This window comes from Psammomys obesus, unplaced genomic scaffold, assembly GCF_907164565.1.
Source record: "Psammomys obesus unplaced genomic scaffold, mPsaObe1.curated_primary_1811, whole genome shotgun sequence".
Taxonomy (NCBI): Eukaryota; Metazoa; Chordata; class Mammalia; order Rodentia; family Muridae; genus Psammomys; species Psammomys obesus.
The window spans coordinates 5,299,016-5,320,006 of NW_026590062.1; the positions used below are offsets into that span (position 1 = coordinate 5,299,016).

The 20,991-nt window shown below is 48.2% G+C and overlaps 1 protein-coding gene across 1 annotated transcript in view; it reads left to right on the forward strand.

The window, feature by feature from the left end:
• The window catches only part of Cit (citron rho-interacting serine/threonine kinase), a 134,351-nt gene extending 114,711 nt beyond the window's left edge, over positions 1–19,640 (forward strand). Inside the window, exons 32-40 of the mRNA XM_055605951.1 lie at positions 1,156–1,295; positions 3,857–3,949; positions 5,255–5,363; positions 5,460–5,588; positions 6,336–6,416; positions 8,296–8,374; positions 8,481–8,660; positions 13,996–14,302; positions 14,701–19,640. Of these exons, the coding sequence (XP_055461926.1) occupies positions 1,156–1,295; positions 3,857–3,949; positions 5,255–5,363; positions 5,460–5,588; positions 6,336–6,416; positions 8,296–8,374; positions 8,481–8,660; positions 13,996–14,302; positions 14,701–14,724 (1,142 nt within the window). The 3' untranslated portion in view covers positions 14,725–19,640. The remainder of the gene's footprint in view (positions 1–1,155; positions 1,296–3,856; positions 3,950–5,254; positions 5,364–5,459; positions 5,589–6,335; positions 6,417–8,295; positions 8,375–8,480; positions 8,661–13,995; positions 14,303–14,700) is intronic.
• Positions 19,641–20,991: the final 1,351 nt, after the last annotated feature.

The window sequence follows — 20,991 nt, forward strand, 5'->3', positions numbered from 1 at the left end:
TTCCTTTCCTTTCCTTTCCTTTCCTTTCCTTTCCTTTCCTTTCCTTTTTCCTTTCCTTTCCTTTTTCCTTTCCTTTCCTTTTTCCTTTCCTTTCCTTTTTCCTTTCCTTTCCTTTTTCCTTTCCTTTCCTTTCCTTTTTCCTTTCCTTTCCTTTTTCCTTTCCTTTTCCTTTCCTTTCCTTTTCACCATTTGAGTAAATTGTAGGTGTGACCCCAACCAAGTTCGTCCACATATGAACCTGTGAGCCAGGGCCATTCTGTCACAGATCTGTGGCAGATACCTTTCTTTCTTTTTAAAACCTCATTACTTGTTGGTAGGACTTTTTATTATTTATTTAAATTTTTGAGGTAGGTATCCCAGACTGACCTACAACTTTTAATATAGCTTGAGAATGACCTTGAACTTGTGATCCTCCTGCCTCCACCTCCTGAGATTACAGGAACAAGCCACGACATCTGGATTGGTTCTCATCCCTTTCTCTGTCTCACACCGTGGACACATCTGAATAGCTGTACTAGAGAACATGCTGGACCCCTTCAGGGCTCCCTAACACATTCCTTCTTCCCTGTTCCGGGAGCATGTTTGAAGTTTAGATAATGTTCTTCAGTTTCATGCGTGCAAAATTATCCCCATACCCCAAGAAATCGGCTGCTTTCATTTCATATCTAAAGCATGATGAATGTATACTGGTCAAGTGTACACATTCAGAAAATCCAAAAATCTTCCACTGTCTGAAACCTTGTGTGTCACCGTGGTGCTACCAATGGAAAATTCCATACTTGGTCTCATTTGCTTATTCTCAATCAAAATGAAGGATGCCACCACCACCAACACACACACACACACACACACACACACACACACAAACACACAAACACACAACACACATACACTACTGTATAAAGTTGACTTTAGGCTATAAGGCTATGAAACACAGAGGAATTCCGGGTGTAGACTTGGGTCCTGTCCTCAAGATAACTTCATTATATGTGCAGATATTCCAAACCTGGAAGCCCTTCTGCCCCCTCATCCTGGATAAGGGATACTCCCTAGTTTGTCCACATAGCCACCTTTGGCTTTTAGTCACAGGTACTCCTGTTGTCTTCTGTGTCTTCATTTGTTACCACCTGACCGTAGCTGTTCCTTTCCTCCCAGGGGAAGATCGGGCCCTGTGTCTGGTGGACGTGAAGAAGGTGAAGCAATCCTTAGCACAGTCCCACCTTCCAGCCCAGCCCGACATCTCCCCCAACATATTTGAAGCCGTCAAAGGCTGCCACTTGTTTGCTGCTGGCAAGGTAAACTCCCCTCAAAGGCTTTTGCAGATGGGATGTTCCGGAAATCAAGCCCATTCCTCTTCCCACTGAGCTTACTTGAGTTGATCCTGAAAATTGGGTCCATGAACACGTGGCTCCCTTCTGGTAGCGAAATGATTTTGGTAGACGTGAGCCTTCCTCAGGCTTTGAATCCAGGGAAACTGTCTGAGGAATATGAAAGCAAATGGTGAAGCACAGGGTTCCAGATTGCTAGAAAATATGTTTATGTGATGAGCTACTAAAAATTAATAATTCATGGACTAGTGCCCTTCTTTAATCCCAGCACTCGGGAGGCAAAGTCAGGCAGATCTCTGAGTTTGAGGCCAGCCTGGTCTACAGAGTGAGTTTCAGGCCTGCTAAGGATGTCTGGGCCACAGCATTATTTTATTATTCCCTTTTTAAAAAGTATTTATTTATGTATTTTGTTTATGAGTGCTCCCTCTACATGTACAACTGCATGCCAGAAGAGAGCTTCAGATCCCTCTTTTTAAGATCCCTCTTTTTAAATAATTTAATTTTTATTTTTATGTACATTAGTATGAAAGTGTTAGATTCCTTGGAACTGGAGTTACAGACAGTTGTAAGCTCCCACGTGGGTGCTGGGAATTGAACCTGGGTCCTTTGGAAGAGCAGACAGTGCTCTTAACCACCAAGCCATCTCTCCAGCCCCCAGATCGCTTTATAGATGGTCATTAGCCATTATGTGGATGCTGGGAATTGAACTCACGACCTCTAGAAGAGCAGACTGTGGGTTTTTTTCTTTAAGATTTATTTATTTATTATGTATACAGTGGTCTGCCTGCACACCAGAAAAGGGCACAAGATCTCATTATAGATGGTTGTGAACCATCATGTGGCTGCTGAGAATTGAGCACAGGACCTTTGGAAGAGCGGCCAGTGCTCTTAACCTCTGAGCCATCTCTCCAGCCCTAGACTGTGTTCTTAACCACTAAGTCATCTCACCAACCTTCTTATCATTATCTTATGCCTTTGTCATTTTTCTTCCTTCATTTAATTTCCCTTAACATTTTTCCTATTATTTCCCAATTTTTTCTTTAGCTCCCTAAATTTCATAGCATTTTCTAATATAAGCATTTCAAGGCTATGCATTTTCCTCTGACTATTGTTTTAACAGCACCTTGTATCTTTGGATATTTACATTTTTTTGTTATCATCCCACATACCTTAAGATTTCTCCTGTGAATAGTGAGTTACTTAGAGATGTATAGGTCAATTTCCAAAATTAACTTTAGAAAGTATAAATCATTTTTATTTTATTGTTTGAAGCACTGAAAACTATATGAAATGTGCATGTAAATTATAAGGCCTCATAATGTATTATATACACAGCCTCTCCAACCTCAGAAATAGCATTACCAACAATTTGCACTTTCCTCCCTGTTCTCAACTGCTGACCTTCAGTTTAGGGCTGTGTGTGCGCTGGACCTCTTTTCACTCTTGGTGAAAAATAAGTCTGACTGTAGAAGGTGGAAAAAGATTCTGCTGTAGAAACCATATCCACAGACCCTAGCAAAGAACTTCTCCCTCTGGATCCAAAGTGTGTTAGTTATTTTCTTGTGTCTGTGAGTGAAGCTAAAGGAAGGGTTCCATATTATTGTCAGCCTATCACAGCCAGGAAGGCATGGCAGCCAGGAGCTTGAGCTGTTTGCTGTCCTCTGCGTAGATTAGAAAGCGGAGAGAGGGGAAGTCTGGCACCCTTCAGGCCTGTCCAGCCTTACTCAGTGTGGGGCCTCGCCCATTTCAGTAAGTCCTGTAATGGTTGTTAGTTGCTAACTGGACAGTCTAGAATCATCTGGGAGAAGGGCTGCTGGGCATGCCTGTGAGGGATCGCCTTAGGTGAATTGTTGTGAATTGACCAGCCTTAATTGCAGGCCAGCCCTTTCTCTAAGCTAAGCTCTAGCATGCATGCATTTGTCTCTGCTTCCACCTGCTCCAGCTCTCGCTGCCAGCTGTCCAGCTCCGCTGCGACAGGCTGCACCTTTCACTGAGAATCAGGGTGAACCCTGTCTCCAGTGCATTGTTCTGTCAGGGTGTCTTAACACAGTGACAGAAAAGAAGCTGTGCCTGTGAGAGTCTGCTCCGGAAAGACCCATAACCATGCCCGAGTGTATGTCCTGGGTGGAGACGAACCACCTCCCAGAGTTTTCTATGTACCCTCCACCACCTTCCTCATGGCAACCTGTCCTGTCTCAAAAGCACGAACTGTGAGGTGTCACATGGGCCCTAGGCCTTCCCTGGGTTCCAGCTAAAGCAGTGAATCTCAACCAGGGCTGATTCTGTCCCCAGGGGATAACTGGTTGTTTGACTGTCACAACTAGAAGACATCTACAGGTATTTGGTGGTCAGGCCCATGATGCTCCCATCATCTTCCAGTGTATAGGTGGTCCCCTACCTCCATCACAGAATAATCTGGTCTAAACTGTCACTGGTGCTGAGGTGAGACCTTGTCTAGTTTGTGCAGAGCTGGTGTCTGTGTTGGTGACAAGGTCTCTTTCTTGTTCCCCTCCCCCATGGCCTTCTAGATTGAGAACAGCCTCTGCATCTGTGCTGCCATGCCCAGCAAAGTCGTCATCCTCCGCTACAATGACAACCTCAGCAAGTACTGCATCCGGAAGGCAAGCTAACGGCCCAGCCTCCCCCTGGGGTCCGTGCACACATCGTGCTGTGTTGAGGAAAGTGTGTGTCTGGTTCTTTCTGCTCTGCCTCGAGCAAGAGACCTGTCCTTGCTGAAGAGCCCAGAGCCTGTGGTAGCCACAGTGTCCCCTCTCACTGCCCTTCTGTTTGGGATCTGCCCAACAGACTCGGCTTTGTGAAGGTGGATGGAGGAGACACCCCTTTTGAGCTGACAGAAAGCACCTTTGTCTTAGAAGTTAGCAGTCTCTGGCAGCCTCTGCCTCATCTTCCTCAGCACCTGGAGGTTCCTGGTGCTGAGGGACAAGCCAGCACTGCCTGTATTTTGACTTGTGATCAGGGGTCTCGTTCTCCTCGGGACAGAGTGCTTTGTGTGGGGTTGACTGCCGTGTGGAGGAGGAACATTCCTTCCTTTAAATTTGCCTCGCTTCCAGAGGTGTCCGCTGCCCCCGGACTAAATATGTTGTGTAATGACGAGCCTGGCCCATGCCTGGTCATGTCATGAGGATACCCAGGGTGAGGAAGGACGTGTGTTCCGTGTGCAGATTGATGTTAGTGAGCTGGTGTCACGGTAGGCTTGTTACCTGGTGCTAGCTGACCACTCACCTTCCAGGGGTGGAGCTGGCTACTTCAGTGGCCGCCGATTTGAAAGTGAGACAGTGAGTCCGAGGAGTTGCTGACTTTCCACATCTCAGGCTAAATCCACCTTTGATTTTGCTCCCTTTCACCATAGTGTCCTGCTTCTCTGTTTCCTCAGACTTGGGAGGCAACCAATGGACATGCTTTCTGTGATGGTGATTAAAGTTTGGCTTCAGGAAAACAGTTCCTGCCCATCACTCTGAGAAAGCATGATTGTCATGCTTTGTTTTATTTTAGTGATACTAAGATTAGCGTGGGAAACTGCAAGTAGTTAGGAGGCAGTTAAGACAGGGATGCAGAAATGCTGTGTGGCTAATACAGACTCAAATGAGAACCTAACGAATTACAAGCTAGCCCAAAGGAGGACTCTAAGGCCAGGCACCCTGGTTGCTAGTGTCAATAATAGGTGTGGCATTCCAGTCTTCTGCTTGTCTGTGAAAATGGTGTTTCTCACCTGTTTGGGAATTGCAGTTCCGCCTCCTTTTTTTAAAGGATGCCTGGGCTGGTGCAGAATGAAGATAATGAGGTGGCAAGCAGGTCATGGGTCATCCTGACAGGCATGGTCCAGAGGCTTGGCTAGAGGCTCAGGTAGAGAAAGAGGAAACGGGGCATCCTGTGTCATCTCTTTCTCTCTGTGCCCCTCACCTCAGGAGATAGAGACCTCCGAGCCCTGCAGCTGTATTCACTTCACCAATTACAGTATCCTCATCGGAACCAACAAGTTCTATGAGATCGACATGAAGCAGTATACGCTGGAGGGTAGGGCCGCTGTCCCCTCCCTGCCCCACAAGCCCGGGCCTTGCGGAGGGCACCTCTGGCATCATTCCTGAAGCCCCTTTTCGCCTGTCTTCACAGAGTTCCTGGACAAGAATGACCACTCCTTGGCACCTGCCGTGTTTGCTTCCTCGTCCAACAGCTTCCCTGTCTCCATCGTGCAGGCAAACAGCTCTGGGCAGCGAGAAGAGTACCTGCTATGCTTCCATGGTCAGTCCCCAGACAGGGCCCAACGCATTTCCACTGGCTGGCAGGGTGGGTCTCACCAAGAGGACAGAGAATGTCTGCCTGGCATCATAGCTGCCGTCTATGGTTCCCTCTCCCCGACCAGGGCAGCAGCCTGGCCATTGTGACAGTTCTTTCTTGTCTCCCCTCCCTTTCTTCCTGCCATTCACTGTCTTTCTCTGGTTTTTACTACTTTTTCTCTTGATTTTTTTTCTTTCTTTAAAGTTTTCCTTTCTTTTCCCCCTTCCTGTCTCTTGACTATCTCCCTCCTCCTGTCTCCTCCCTCCCTGTCTGTATGTCTCTTCTTTATTCCCTTTCCCCTTCTTTTCTCATTTCTTTCCTTCCTTTTTGCTTGAAGTCTCTATTTGTTTATTTTATGTATGAGTGTTCTATCTGCATGTGTACCTGCATGCCAGAAGAGGGCATCAGATTCCACATGGTTGTGAGCCCCCATGTGGTTGCTGGGAATTGAAATCAGGACCCTCTGGAAGATCAGACAGTGCTCTTATCCACTGAGCCATCTCTCCAGCCCTGCTTGAACTCTCTAATTAAAATTGATCATAAAACTTTACTTAAGTTTCTACTCAGTTTGAACTAAGAGATGGCTCTGTGGAGGTCACATGGTTGTGACAGTCTGGTTAAATCTGGCCAGTCGTCCCTGGGCTTTGTTCCTTGTTCTTCTATCACAGTGGCTTCTGGAGCTAATGTCACCATACTCTTGACACCCTACAGAATTTGGGGTGTTTGTGGATTCATATGGAAGACGTAGCCGCACAGATGATCTCAAGTGGAGTCGCTTACCTCTGGCCTTTGGTATGTGTGGTACTGGGTGGGCATGGTGGATCTCCTGTTCTCTAGAGCTTGTGTGGAATTATTGGCTTTGGACTGGTGCTGGTTATTCTAATGGACTTGAGTGGCATGGTCTGTATTCATTTAGTAGTGTGATTGTGGAGAACTGTGTAAGTCAGATTGCAGAGGCCACAGTCCAGCCTTTACGTAATGTAAAGTGTTACATTTTCATGATAGAAAGGAGAATATTCCCTGTGGCGTTTAGGTCATTTTCAAGGCTGCCTACCATTCCGTGGCATAGTTGAACACAAGTTAATTCTGACTAGGCAGAACAATGAGGTCCTACCTATTCATTCTGTAGGTATAAATAGTGTTGTAGCACCCTTATACTATCTTGTCAGGTGCTGTTTTTTGTTTGTAAGTCCCTAAATGTGGAGTAGGTCAAAGAACAAACACACACATGGAGGTCCATAAGACAAGACTATGTGGATATTTAGTAGCACCATGATGGCCAAAACAACACACACACACACAGAGAAAGAGAGAGAGAGAGAGAACATATTTAAAAAAATGCTCTTTTGTTCACCTATTGCTATGTAATAAGCCATCCTGGAACTCAGGAACTTAAATAAGTGTGCTGTTGCCCATGACTCAGTCTGTTCAGCTCTGCACCCATGGTATCATTGGGGGTCCAGAACAAGGAAAAAGTAAAAACAAACAAATAAAAAACTCAAACAAACAGCTCAAGAGACAAGGTGGCTTTTCTTTCTCTGTCTTTTTTCTTCTCTTTTTATTTTTTGGTTGTTAGTGGTGGTCATGGGCTGGGGGTCACTTAGCTGGAGGCCTTGGTTCCCCTCTCTCTGGACTCTTCCTCGAGCATAAACAGAGGCCATGTGGCCTTTCACTTGCAGCACATTCTGCTGCTTCAAGCTGGCCAACAGGGCTGCCACGCTCAAAGTCACGGCTTGCCACAGGAGCAGCAGTGACAGCCTGCTTTCCCCTTGAGGGGAGAGAACAGGGCCCATCTTGTCTTCTCTCTTTGTAGTGACACTGTCATAGAGAGATGAGTATTAAGATAAATCTGGTGTGGTGGGCCTCAGGAGGGTCACGGCCAGCCTGGAAAACATAGCGAGACTATCTACAAAACGAAATAAATAATAATACTAAAACCCCACAGCACTATCTATACACTGGTCTTTCAAAAACTTTACATGGGGAGGCTGGAGAGATGGCTTAGCAGTCAAGAGCACTGGCTGCTTTTCCAGAGGACCCTGGTTCACTTCCCAGCACCCACATGGCGGCTTACAGCCATCTGTAACTCCAGTTCCAGGCATTTGACACCATCTTCTGGCCTGTGAGGGCATCACACATACATGTGCACAGATACATGCAGGCAAAACACTCATATGTAGGAAAAAAATTTAAAGCTTGGAGAGTATATAATGTATATGCATTATATTATGGAATTACATATATCATATAATGCATATAACATATGGGTCTGCAGGAGAGGTCTCACCCCAGTGAGACTCCTCCTCATCGTGAGCATAGCATGCTCTGCGCATCCTTCTGAACTTGGCCTGCTGGCTGAGCAGTGCACTGTGGGTAGATGTGGGGCCTCCTGATGCATCTCTTACCCTGGGCAGAGTTCCACAGGGCTATTGTGATTTTCTTAACTGATTGCTTTGATCTAAGCTATTCTGTCTTATTCTATAACGAACAAAGCAGTGAATGAACCCAACCATGTGTGATTGCGCGGTGTGGGGAAATATTTGTAGGGTACTGGATGCTGGGTTACTGGTCCTTTCTCAAGTTTGGATTTTACTTCCTCCATCTTCTCTCACCCTACCCCACCCACCTCTTTTTTTGTTGCCTCATGCTCATCCTCCTTGGTGCCCTGAAGCCTACAGAGAACCTTATCTGTTCGTGACTCACTTCAACTCACTGGAAGTAATTGAGATCCAGGCACGTTCCTCACTGGGGTAAGCATTTCCCTCCACGCTTTGAGAACAGGTTTAGGGACCGAAGTGCCACCCTGCAATGGAGGCAGCCAGTAACTAATGTTAACCCTCTTCTGGAATACTGCAGGACCCCTGCCCGAGCATATCTGGAAATCCCAAACCCGCGCTACCTGGGCCCCGCCATTTCCTCGGGAGCAATTTACCTGGCCTCCTCATACCAGGACAAGTTAAGGGTCATATGCTGCAAAGGAAACCTCGTGAAGGAGTCTGGCACTGACCAGCACCGGGTGCCCTCCACCTCCCGCAGGTACTGAGCCTTGCTCCCTCCGGGGCCACAAGGGAAGCATGGGCATGTCTTCATCTTGTTCTGAAGGCAAGCCATGCAGTTTTTGTGCTGCCATTGTTTTGTGTGGCCATCGTAAGTGTCACAAGGATTATAGAGGGCTTTCTGGTCACAGTGGCAGGGGACATCTGACGGTTTCCTGAGGAATTTCTGTTGAGATCTGCTCACAACTCATGCTTCCTTTCTTTGGTCTGTGTCCTTGTCATGCTAGCCATGAGCCCCCTCCTCTGTGCTGTTCCAGCCCCGTGCAAGAGAAGGGCAAGTAGAACGCTCCATCTAGTCCTGATGGTCCCCCTTAGAGCACGGCTTAGAGCATAGTGGGAGCTCACGGAGCGCCTGCAGCCTAGACTGGGGACCAGGACTTCTGAAACAAAGCAAGGGAGCGGCACCAGGAGGCAAGGGAGGCCAAAGGTGTGAGGCATGGGAGTGGGCCGTGGCTTCCCAGACCATGTGGAGGCTTCTGTGGAACCTGAGAGGAGTTTTAATATTTTTTTTATTTCAAAACTTGCATTTATGTTTGTGTTGGCAATCTACTAACCCCAGGGTATAGAACCCGAAGGGCACAAAGGTATTAAGTGGTACAATCTTGTGGGTTTCCTTTCTTTCTTGTTTTTAAAAATAAAGATTTATGTATTTTTTATTTTTGTTTTTTTGAGATAGGGTCTCACTATGTAGCCTTAGCTGTCCTGGAACTCACTATATAGATCAGGCTGGCCCCAAACTCACAGAGATCCAACTGCCTCTGCCTCTGGACTGTGCCACTACACGGCTTGGTTTTTATTTTTTAATTTTTATTATGTAAATGAGTATTTTGCCTGCACGTATGTGTGTGCACTGTGTCCAAGGAGGCTAGAAGAGGGCACTGTATCTGCTGAAACTGGAGTTACAGATAGTTGTGATGTGCCATGTGGGTGCTGGGAATTGAACCCAGGTCCTCTGAAAGAACAGTTTTTAAACGCTGAGCCATCACTCTAGCTACCACTCTCCCCTAATTTAAAGAGTCTTGTCAAGTTTCCATGCTGCCCTGAACTGGCTCAAACAGTCCCCTTGTCTCATCCCTCAAGGGTCTGAACCTGGCTTCCTTCCTTCCCCTCACACCACCACCACCCAGGAAGGAACCAATTTTATAAGCTTTTGTGTTTCTCTTTAGAGATCTTTCTGCAAATATATGTGAACAAGCCCTTGTTTGATGCTCCATAAAGACAGTGTCATGTATTAGTCTGTTTTCTGGTACTATGATGAAATACCTGGTGCTGGGATAGTTATGAAGAAAAGAGGCTCATGGTTCTGTTCTGAGGTCCGGCAGTGGCCTAGCTGTCCATGTCTTGAGGTAGTGCAGGGCATCGCATGGCGAGAGACATGGAACAACACACGAGGGTACCTTCTGGTCTCTGTCCAGCCCCGCTCACCCCCTAAAGGCTCTGCCTCCACCTCCAGACACCACAGTAAGTTCAGTTTCAACTTTCTTACAGTCTCACAGTGAGGACTGGAGAGATGGCTCAGTGGTTAAGAGTGTATGCTGCTCTTGCAGAGGACCCTCCACATTTGGTCATGAGCACCCACATCAGGAGGCTCACCCTTCCTGTAACTCCAGCTCCCGGGGAAACGCCACACTCTTCTGACCTTCTCCGGCACGAGCATGCGCTTAGTGCCTGTACTCACGTGTGCATCAAATCTTCACACTCTCGCAGTGGGGGGTAACTTTCCACACACGAACCCTCGAAGCCTCTAGGTCACAACTGCATACTGCAAAAGCTACTGTACCAGACCCTCCAAGTGTGCAGTTCAGTGCTCTGACTATTTTTGTAGGTGTATCCAATCTCCACCCGTATCTTAAGTTTAGAACATTTGTATCACCCCAAGAGAAGTTTGTTTTCCTCTACTTCAGTGACTGCCCCAAGCGCATTCCACATTTAGCAAGGGCTATCCTTCAGCTGCCAGGTGGGGCCTTTTCTTGTCCTGGAACCTCAGGTGTGTGTGTCTGCTCCAGGCCAGACATTGATCCTCTTTTGGAAATGGGCTTTTGGGCACCTCAGCCTGACCTGTGCCTTCCAAACACTGCAGGCTACAGATCTCTCACAGTGACTGTCTGGGTACAAGTCCGCTGGCTTCAACCCTGCATTCATCTGGGGAGAGGCACGGGGACAGGGCATGCTAAACTGTCACTAAGCCTTACAGGGTTTGGCTTTTCTTGCACAAATACTGTTGGAGTTCTCCAAGCTGGTTTCAAAATCCACTTGATCAGCATGCATGAGTGTGTGTGCATGTGGTTTGTGTTTGTGTGGTTTTGTGTTTGTGTGGTTTTGTGTTTGTGTGGTTTTGTGTTTGTGTGTTTTTTTTTGGCAGCACTGAGACTGGAATCCTGGGCCTGGCAGACTAGCCAAGGGCATTGCCTCTGAGTCACCGTGCCCCAGCCTTGGTCAAGTGTGGTTTTAGTCAGTTCAGGACCTTGACAAAAAAAATCTGAGGCTGCCTTACAAGGTCTCAAAGCACCGAGCTTGGTTCTGAGTCATGCAAGGTCAGTTTTGACCATCTTTGTGAGGCTGCTGTTTGCTCTCATGGTATTCAGAGGTTTTCACTCCTCCTTTCCAGCTTCCTCCCTCTTCCTTTTGACGGATGGGAAAGTGCGCTGGGCGAGCTCGCCTACACCTTAATGTCTTGGGGATGGCCTCAGGGCAATGCAGGAAGTAGCTTCCTCCTCCATTCATGCCACATAGACTCCCTGTGCTTGGCTGTACTGTTCCTCAGTGTATTTAAATGCTCTATCATAACCAGTTGCAGCTCTCTGGGTTGCCTCTGGCCTATTGCTGGAACTTCCACCCCTTTGCAAACCAGAAAATAAGGATGTGTGATAGAAAATGTAATTCTGATAGGTTTTGCTGAGTTTGCCTCCCTGGGACTGTACCTACCTGTAGCCCCATTAGCTGGATGTAGAAGCTGGTTGCCCCATCCTGGTCCAGAAAAACAGGAACCAGAGCTGCAGCCATGTTTGAGACACTGGAAACCTGGAGATCTGAGAATTAGGGGACCATTTCACTGGCCTGCCCTGTAAGCATCTGTGAGGATCTCCTGCCAAGGGCCAGGCATCACATCAGCCTGTGGAGTGCAATGCAGAGGACACTTTGCTTATTCTCTAAGGGCCTGTGATTGGGTGGTCAGATCAACACCACCAAGTGTTCCAGAATCCGTAGGTATTGCAAAAGACAGACATGCCTTTAATACTCTGACGCCATACTGGGGCAAGCTGGGTCTGTCTCGCTGATGGGCAGGAGTCGATGTATCTGAGGTATGAGGTCTTGGGTCCACTGTTCTGAATGTGGCAGAGCACTGTGCACACTTTTCTGTACCTTAATGCATCTTAGCGACACTGATTTTAATCACGGGAATGTGCTGAAAAGCCAGTGCCAGTGCCTCTCTTTTGGTTTGATCCCATCTCCAGAGTGATGGCCTAGCAGGCCAGTGTGTACCCCTGAAAGTTAAGCCAGAAAGGGGTCCAATGTTGGGAGTAGTCTCCTCCATGGCCTTGTGTCTTGCTCCTGACCCCACGTGGTCCCACTGTAAGAACTGGCTTGTTCTGTTGTTTGAAAGGGTCCCCATTGCTGTGAATGGGAAGGAAATGGCATGCTGGCTTCCCTGGGGATGCCAGGCAAGACCCACTCCCACTTACAATTAGTTCTCAGCTACCATTCTGCTTATTCAGTGGTCTTTTTGCTTCTGGCTGCCTTGAGTGGGTCAGAGTCCCTGACTGCCTTCGCTGGCTGTGATTTTCCTGGTGTGTTTAGCAGAGCAGGGAACATAACTCCTCAGAAGCCAGAAAATGGATATGGTAGCTCATTGGCCATTATGGATATGGAGATGGACGACTGCCCGCTTGGCCTCAAATGTCCTTTTCCTCTCATTCATCTAAGCTGATGTGCTGAATGGCCTTCCCCAGGCCACCCCGCTTCCCTGGGCACAGAGCACCCTTCTGCTAGCCTTTCTGACGGTTCCCTGTGGATATAGTCCACAATTTCTCCTTCATTACAAATGGGCTTAATGTGTTTCTCTCCCTGAGATTTATCTGTTGTAATGCGTCTCCTGTGTCTCCTAGCTCTGCAGCTCTGCAACTGGAGGTGTGTATAGACTTTGATTCTAGGGTGTAGAAATCATCTCCCTTACCTTAAATGCCCTGAGACACAAAGTGGAGCTGGTATTCAGAGCGTTTATTTGAATCACAGTTAGTGCTGCATTTCCCCATGCGGGACCACAGCATGAGCTGCTCACAGCCAGCTAACCACTTAGAAGATCCCCTCCGCAAATTGTTTTTCACCTCCTCCCTAGGGCCAGGCCAGGGCTGAGGGTTGGATTGATCCTACTGAATGGTCCCAGTGTCCCAGGGCTGGGTGAAGAGGGTTGTAGCTCCTTGGTAGATGGCTTGCATGGCATGCACAAGGCCTTGGCTTCAATTTTTGGTACCACTGAAGAAAGGGCGAAGGGGCCCTTGTGTTCTCAGTGGAGAAGAGGATCAGAGGTTGTTAATGGTTAATCTCTTGGCCAGCATGGTTTTCTAAGCTAACCAGACTGTTGCTGTCTGCCCTGCTTGGTTTCCTAATTTTACAAGGCGTCATCCCTATGCCTATAGGTCATCTTATTGCCATGATGGGAAATATGAGCCTTCTGAGCATCTCTAGCAATTGCCACTAAAACTTGGAAAACCACCTGCAGGGAGAGGTGACTAAACGCTGGGCACAGGGCCGTTACAGATCAGGCCCCTGACAGTGACAGCCTTTCTCAAAACGTTCTCTAGCACCAAGGGTCTTGATGAGCCTTTGATTTCTGAGTTAGGATGGGCTCAGTCCCTAACAGGACACTTCTGGGAAATATTAGATTGACCTCACTTGGGATCCCTCTCCACCCTTGGCTGTGCGCTCTGCTTACTCAGAGCTGGTTCCCATTTGGTATTGTTACAAAACAGGCAAAGTGCAGAGAGGGCTTAGCTGAGGCGGGAACATGGTGAGTATGCAGTAAGTAGGAGCTGGCATTGTAGCTGGAAGCCTGGCTTCTTCGGTCCTCATGCTCGGGTCTAAGCTTCTTCTAAAAAGAGTGAGTGGTAGGAGCTGAGGCAGGAGGATCATGACCTTGAAGCCAACCTAGGCCAGTGTATTCTAGGTCAGCTGAAGCTACACAGTGAGATGTTGTCTCAAAAGTTAAACCGAACAAACAGGTGAGCAGGAGCATGCTCAGACACTCGGAGCAGAAGGAAACTGCAGCTTTGTGCCTGTGACTTCTCAGCCCCCTGACTCCCTCGTTGTCCCGGCAGCCCCAACAAGCGAGGCCCACCGACATACAATGAGCACATCACTAAACGTGTGGCCTCTAGCCCGGCGCCCCCGGAAGGCCCCAGCCACCCCCGAGAGCCAAGCACACCCCACCGCTACCGAGACCGAGAGGGCCGGACAGAGCTGCGCAGGGACAAGTCTCCGGGCCGGCCTCTGGAGCGCGAGAAGTCCCCGGGCCGGATGCTCAGCACAAGGAGAGAGCGCTCCCCAGGGAGACTGTTTGAAGACAGCAGCAGGGGCCGGCTGCCTGCGGGCGCCGTGAGGACCCCACTGTCCCAGGTTAACAAGGTGAGGGCTGCACAGTTGCCATGCGGCCAGAAGCTGCCTCTCAGCTGTTATAAAAGCAGGACTCCGTCTCTGCGGCTCAGGCTTGTGGGGAGTAAAAGCTTAGGAGGAAAACGTGCCTTGGTGAAGGGGTTTCCTCCACGAATGACAACACGTGTGTCTAAGGGGGGTATGTCTGTGTGCACACCTCAAAGTGGGACAGCTACCAATAGGTATGTGGTTCCCTGCCCTAGAGACAGTATCAGTGGCTTCCAGACCCATTCTGTGCATACAAGTAAGTACGGGTGTCCCCCTTATAAATACGAATAACATTCTAGACATTTGCAGACAACTGCCTTACGCAGGGAGCATTGGTGTCTGGCTTTGCATGCTAAAACCCCTCCTCTCCCTTTTGTTTCTAGGTCTGGGACCAGTCTTCAGTATAAGTCTCAACCAGAAAACACCTCCTCATCTCAATCCGCAGGAAGGTACCGCGCACGCGCTGGGTCTCCGCTGCAGGGGACCCCAGCGCCCGTCTGCTCGGCCCACGTTCGGCACAGCTGGGTCCAGACTGTCCTTGGCACGGATACCCCCATCTCCAAGGGGTGCAGATAGCCAAGGCTCTTAGGCGCTGCCAGCACTCAGTGCCCTCCCCCCAGGGGCAGGGCACCTTCCTGCATCCATCCTCTCTGCACTGTTCCTATTTCACAGCGTCCACAGACTTTTGTACTTAGCTCCAGCCTGAACCTGTCCATCAAAGGAAACCAACCTGGACTCCAACTGTGGCTGGAACTCTACTTGCTACTCTAAGACCCTCGGGTTGGTTGATTTTTCTTTGGTTTTGATTTCTTTTTCCTTCTTTTCTTTTTTCTTCTTTTTTTTAAGACAACAGAATTCTAAGTAGATTTGGATAGCGATGTATTTCCTGTTGTAGCCGTTTTTAGCTAGATCACACCATCAGGTCTTTGCCACTGAAACGTAGCATAGAAGAGCCCCCGTTGGTTGGCTAACCTCCCGTGTTCATGTAGCTTCATTCTTGTTCCGGTCCATTCTCATAGATTGCCCTGTTTTACCCAGGGTGACACTGTAGCCAAATGTTTACCGTCCTCATTGCCTTTTATGGCCTTGACAACTTCCCCCCCTCCCACCAGCTGAGAATGTATGGAGGTCAATCGGGCCTCGGCTCAGAGGCAGTGACCTGGGGCCAAGGGACCTCATCGATCTCTCCTCTCCCACCCCTCAGCATCACCTACCCAGCCTGCTTCCCCAGCTTTCCGTGTAGCTTTGGCCAGGAAAGCACGCAATAGACTTGCTCCAAGCCCAGCATTAATATGGCCTTGGGGTTGGGCCTGGGTCCGGGGCACCCACCTCCTGTCCTGAGGGTCACTCCTGGAATGGGGAGGAGCCCCACCTGGGAGCTCTGCATGGCGGATCACTGCATGTGCTGCCCCTGACCTGGCTGGGTCACTCTGCCAATGTATTGCTGCCATCCCATCGCCCCACCAAATCAAGACCCTCTGATGACTTGTCAACTAACTGGCCAGCAGGCTGCAAATCTGTAGCACTGAACAAACAAACAAACAAAAACGCTCAAGCCTTACGACCAGAGAAGGATTTCAGCAAACCACACTTCTCCCTCAGTTTCCCCTTTCTCCTTCAAGTTCCCTGATGACTTCAAGGATGACTGTGTGTTCACACAAAACCCAGCACGGTTCGACCCCATGAAACTGTGACTTCCCAGATGAGCCTTTCCCTAGGGCTGGACCTAAGGCCAGGACATTGGAGAGAAGCCGCAGCTCAACTCTGCCAGCCCTGTGGGGCTGGCGAATTCCCCCTTAGGTGCAGTGCGGCTCCCCCCAGTCTCTCCACCCTCTTTAGAGTTCGGAATTCCTGGTAACTGGATAGAACCAACTTTAGAGGCTTTGCAGTTGGCAAGCTAACTAGCGGCCTTATATTTGCCTTTAATCTCCCACGAGGCCTCTCCTGCTTTGGATTCTCCATGACTCTTAGGCAAGCCTTAACAACTAAGGCACACCCTAGGTAGGCTGAAGGTAGACCTGTCCCCACGGCAGCAGGTGACCGTGTCTGTGTTTCCAGCCCACGTGTCCACAGTCCACGTCACCACCCAGATTACGACCTGGCCTACACGCCGACTCCTTCCTGCTCGTCTCTAACCTAAGTGCTTTCTCGTTTGAACCGCCTGTGACCCTCCACACCCAGTGTCCCGCTGCTGTGTTTATGTGTTGCTTGGAGTCTTTGGGGTCATGTTCCCATCCCCACCCCCCAGGGCAGATCTGACTGGCTGTTTGCTGAAGTTTTTGTCTCTTGGTCCACAAGTATTTGGAATGGTCACTGAAAACTGGTCTTCAGTCTTGGCATCTCATTTAGGACCTCCATGAGAAATGGGCGTCTCGAGCCCTGACAGTGTATACTGCGTGTCTCATCCGTGAAGTGCTTCCCGCTACATAGAGCTAGCTCAAAAGACTGTACATATTTACAAGAAACTTTATATTCGTAAAAAAAAAAAAAGGAAATTGAATTGGTTTCTACTTTTTTATTGTAAAAGGTGCATTTTTCAACACTTAGCTTTTGTTTTCAACGGTGGTAGTTGTGACCAGCCATCTCCGCTGGAGTGGGGAGCTCTCTGTGTGACCACCGAGATGCCAGCAGGAAATAATCGAAACCCGAAATCATAGTCAAAAGCTTCTTAGCATCAGTAAGATTCTAGGTCTCCAAAAAAGTACAGGCTTTTTCTTCATTACCTTTTTTATTCAGAACGAGGAGAACGTACGGACAATTCCAGATCCACCTTGAGAGGAGTGATCTTTGTCGTTGAACAATAGTGAAATAAAGCAATGATCTCAAAATGTTTGTTCCACCCCTTGGCGTCTTTTCTTGTCAGAGACCATAAAAGCCGCAGCCAAGGTGAGCACCAGCGCACTGGGCAGCACTTCCGCTCTGAGGGCTGTGGCCATTGGCTCGGATCAGAAGCTCTTGGAATTAAGAGTTGGGGGGACACTTGGTTTGGTCAGTGCTTCTGTGAACTCTTATTAAGGTCATTTTTTTAGGGCAGGTAAGTAGAAAGCTCCTTAAACAGTCAATGAGGCTACTTTAGAAGGGATTAGTCTAGAGCAGATTAGCTGTAAGGCAGCTAACTGGGAAAACAGGTCAAGGCAAGATTTTTCTGATCCCATTTCACCCAGGCCACTGGCAACCTTATGCACTTCCCTTTGGAGGGAGTTCAAACGTGAGTGCTTCCTGCTCTGACCTGGCAGTTACTGGCATGGTAAAGGTCTCCACCACTCTGTAGTTAGGTAAACTGGACTGGTCCGGGAGAACAGTTTTCTCCCCCCACCCCAGTCCATACCTTTTTGCTTTTAATCCCTGACCCATACATAACAAGGTAATAAGATATAGTTAAAAGTTGACTTTGAGGGTCAAAGCTGACCGGCTTCTGACAGGAGCTATAGAGGCTTGTTCCTTGTAACCGTAAGAAAGAAAACAACTCACAAAGGAGGAAGTAAGGTGTTGCAACTTCTTCCCAAACATTAGAAAAATGTCCATTAGCCATCAGCCACCCGTTTCAGTTACTAGCTTAGGCGATGTCTTAAAAGCTGAGTAAACAGGGTTTGGTTCCAAAGGAAGCATACTGAGAGGTCCTTTGGACCCAAAGGAACTACATTTACCAAACAACCATGAAATTACTCAGTCACACTATAAAATGAGGCCCAGCCCTCCCGATGCCTCTCGGAGTTTACGTGTGAAGTCGTGTCAGGTTGCACTTACAACTTAAATTCTCTCAAGACTCAGGGCATTGAGTGCATACCAAGTCGTGTGACCATGAAATCTTAGGGCCCTGGGGCCAAAAAAAAAAAAAAAAAAGATATAATCTGTTTACTACTAGTCTGTCTGCAGAAAGGTCCTTTTGCCATAGGTTGGATTAGAGCACTCATGAAGACTCACAGCAAGAGACGAGGCTGGCCCTGCAGGGGTGAGGCAGCCGAGCTTCCACCAAAGTTACATTGGCTCCTTTCAGAGCCTCTCAGCCAGGATGATTTTCCCTCCTTCCCCGACAGGATGCTTGGTGGTAGCTAGGGTTAGTTTTGGTTGCCACATGTATGGGTTTCTGATGGTATCCAATGAGTAGAAAGGCCAGGGACCGGCCTCTAAATACTCCCTGACTCAGAGAAAGCCTTCATCCCCAGTAACTAAGAATGATCTTTCTTTGTAGTGCTCCAGTTGGTCTGCTCGGAGGCTTCTCTGGTCAGCTCTTTCTTGCTGGTTTAAGTTCTGCTAATGCTGTCTGAAGCATGAGGACTGGGGCCAATCACATATTCTGTCTCCCTGAAGCAGAGGGGGTTGGGAACAGCAGTCATTGCTTTCCCATGGGTCTGTCAATGAGTAACAGCTGTTGACTAGAAGGGGTTACTAGAGGTGGGGGAAAGGACTTTGAAAGTGACCGACACTGTGCATGCCTGAGGCACATAGGAAAATAGAACCGACTCGGGCTGTGTACCTTGAGCTGCCTTTTGGTCTCCCTGGCTGTGGAATTTCCAGACGGGACAGATGAATTTCCTTTGGGATAGGGGTGGGGCGACAGTAATGTCGGTCCCACTGTTGTGGAGCCCAAAGAGATGGTAGCGGGGCTCCACAGATCAGGCTCCAGCCTGTAGAGTTCCCTCCAAGGTTTGGACTGAGACACAGCTCCCAGCAAGCCTGTGAGTGATTTCTACAATGCACTGAGGTGAAAGACTTCAGAAGAAACACATATTCAAGACTTCCTTGCTTTCCCTTGAAGATACGAGGTTAAAAAGCAGAAGGCTCATGTTTCTATTTGTCTATTAATCTGATGGTTAGAAGTGTTGGGAGACTTACTGGAAGGATTACTCAATGACTGACCCAGACTTGGGCCTTCATCACGTCGTTCAGATGGTCTGTAAACAAGGGTGGATATTTTTGTGTAGTGCTGCTACAGTAAAATACCCGAGACAGGGCAACTTATAAAGAACAAATGTATTTCTTGCAGCCCTGGAAATTAGGGAATCTGAGACAAGGTGCTGTGGGTATGGTTGCCTGGCCAAGGCTGCTGTTGGCTTCCAAGTTGACACTTCTGTTTCTGAATTCTCCACAGGAACAGAAGGTGGCTTTGTCCTTACATGGTGGAAGTCATAAAGGCAAGCTAGCCAAAGCTTCATGTAGCCTCTATTGTAGGGCCTTCATCTCTCATGAGGGGCGGGGCAGGGCTCTCATGATCTAACCACTTACTAAACAGCACCTTTAAAAACTATCTCAGCTGACGAGACCAGAACTCAGCATAAGCTTGAATTTGAATTGTGTTCATGTTCATGTTCATACTGGATTAAACGGAATCTTGTTCTCTAAAATGCTGTGGTCTCTGATCTCACTCATGGGTTTCTAGGATTTCCTAAGGAGCTGATAGCTACACTATAGTTTCCTCATCTGGTACCCGGACTTCCTGTTTGTGGCCCCAACCCATCCACCGTTCTATGGCTCCCAGTGTGAGGTAAGGGCGTCTCAGGTGTCATCTTGCCTAATCCAACCTCTCTTGTTTTTCATGGAGAGGACATCCTTAGAAGCCATGTGATTTACACAATTCTCCCATCTCCATCTGGTATGGCACTCAAAGGCTGACATTGTCCAGCTAGTTTCAAAACACTGTCAACTTCCCTCATGTCTGTATACACAAGTAGAGACAAAGGGGAGGAAGTGGCCTTGTCTGGGACCTCTGAATTCAGTGCTTTTATGTATAGTTCTTTGGTTGTTCAGGTTGACTGCCTAGAGAGGAGATACACAGGGCATCCTCTTGGCGTCCACTCATTCAACCCACCCAAACTAGAAATGTTTACTAAGAATTTATTTATTTCCCAAATAATAGCTTAACTATTTGCATAAAATTACACAGTAAGCACAGATGTGTATAGCTTATATGTAAATACTATACTATTTTTATCCCTTACTTGAATGTCTGGATATTTCATAATGGGAGCAGGGATAGAACCCACCTGAGGATGCTGTATTGATCGGACAACACCGTTACATTTTAATAATTTCTGTGGAACCAGTCCTCATTGATAGAAATCTAAGAGGGCTAACATGACCTGGATCACAGCACACAAAGCACAAATTGCTGCACTTCTGTGGGCTGGGCAACAGCTGTTTTTTTTTGGCTTTTTGAGACAGGGTTTCTCTGTGTAGCCATGACTCTTCATTCAGACCAGGCTGGCCTCAAACTCAAGAGACCCATCTGCCTCTGCCTCCCAAGTGCTAGGGTTAAAGCTGAGTCACCACAGCCTGGCCCTTTTCCATTTTTTTGAGGTGGTTTACTGCTCCTGGATCTGGGATCTCTCACTGGGCCTGTGGGCATCTGGACCACAGTGGACTTCCTTTTGCTTGGAGAAAATGAGGTCTTCCAGGCTCCTGGGGCTGTCACTCTCATAGGGTGGACTGGTTTTTACATGGCACTCGAAGGTGGGGGTTGCAGCCCCTTGTGGGTGGAGGCCACAGGATGGCCAGGTGTCCTTTTCTATCCCCTCCCCCTTTCTCTTTTAGCAGGCTCTCACTGAAGCTCAAACTCATGTTTGAACTAGACTACTTGGCTAGTGAGCTCTGGGATCTGCTTGCTTTTGCACTCTAGCACTGGGGCTACAAGCACACAGGACTTTTATGTGGATGCTAGAGAGCAGAACTCAGGC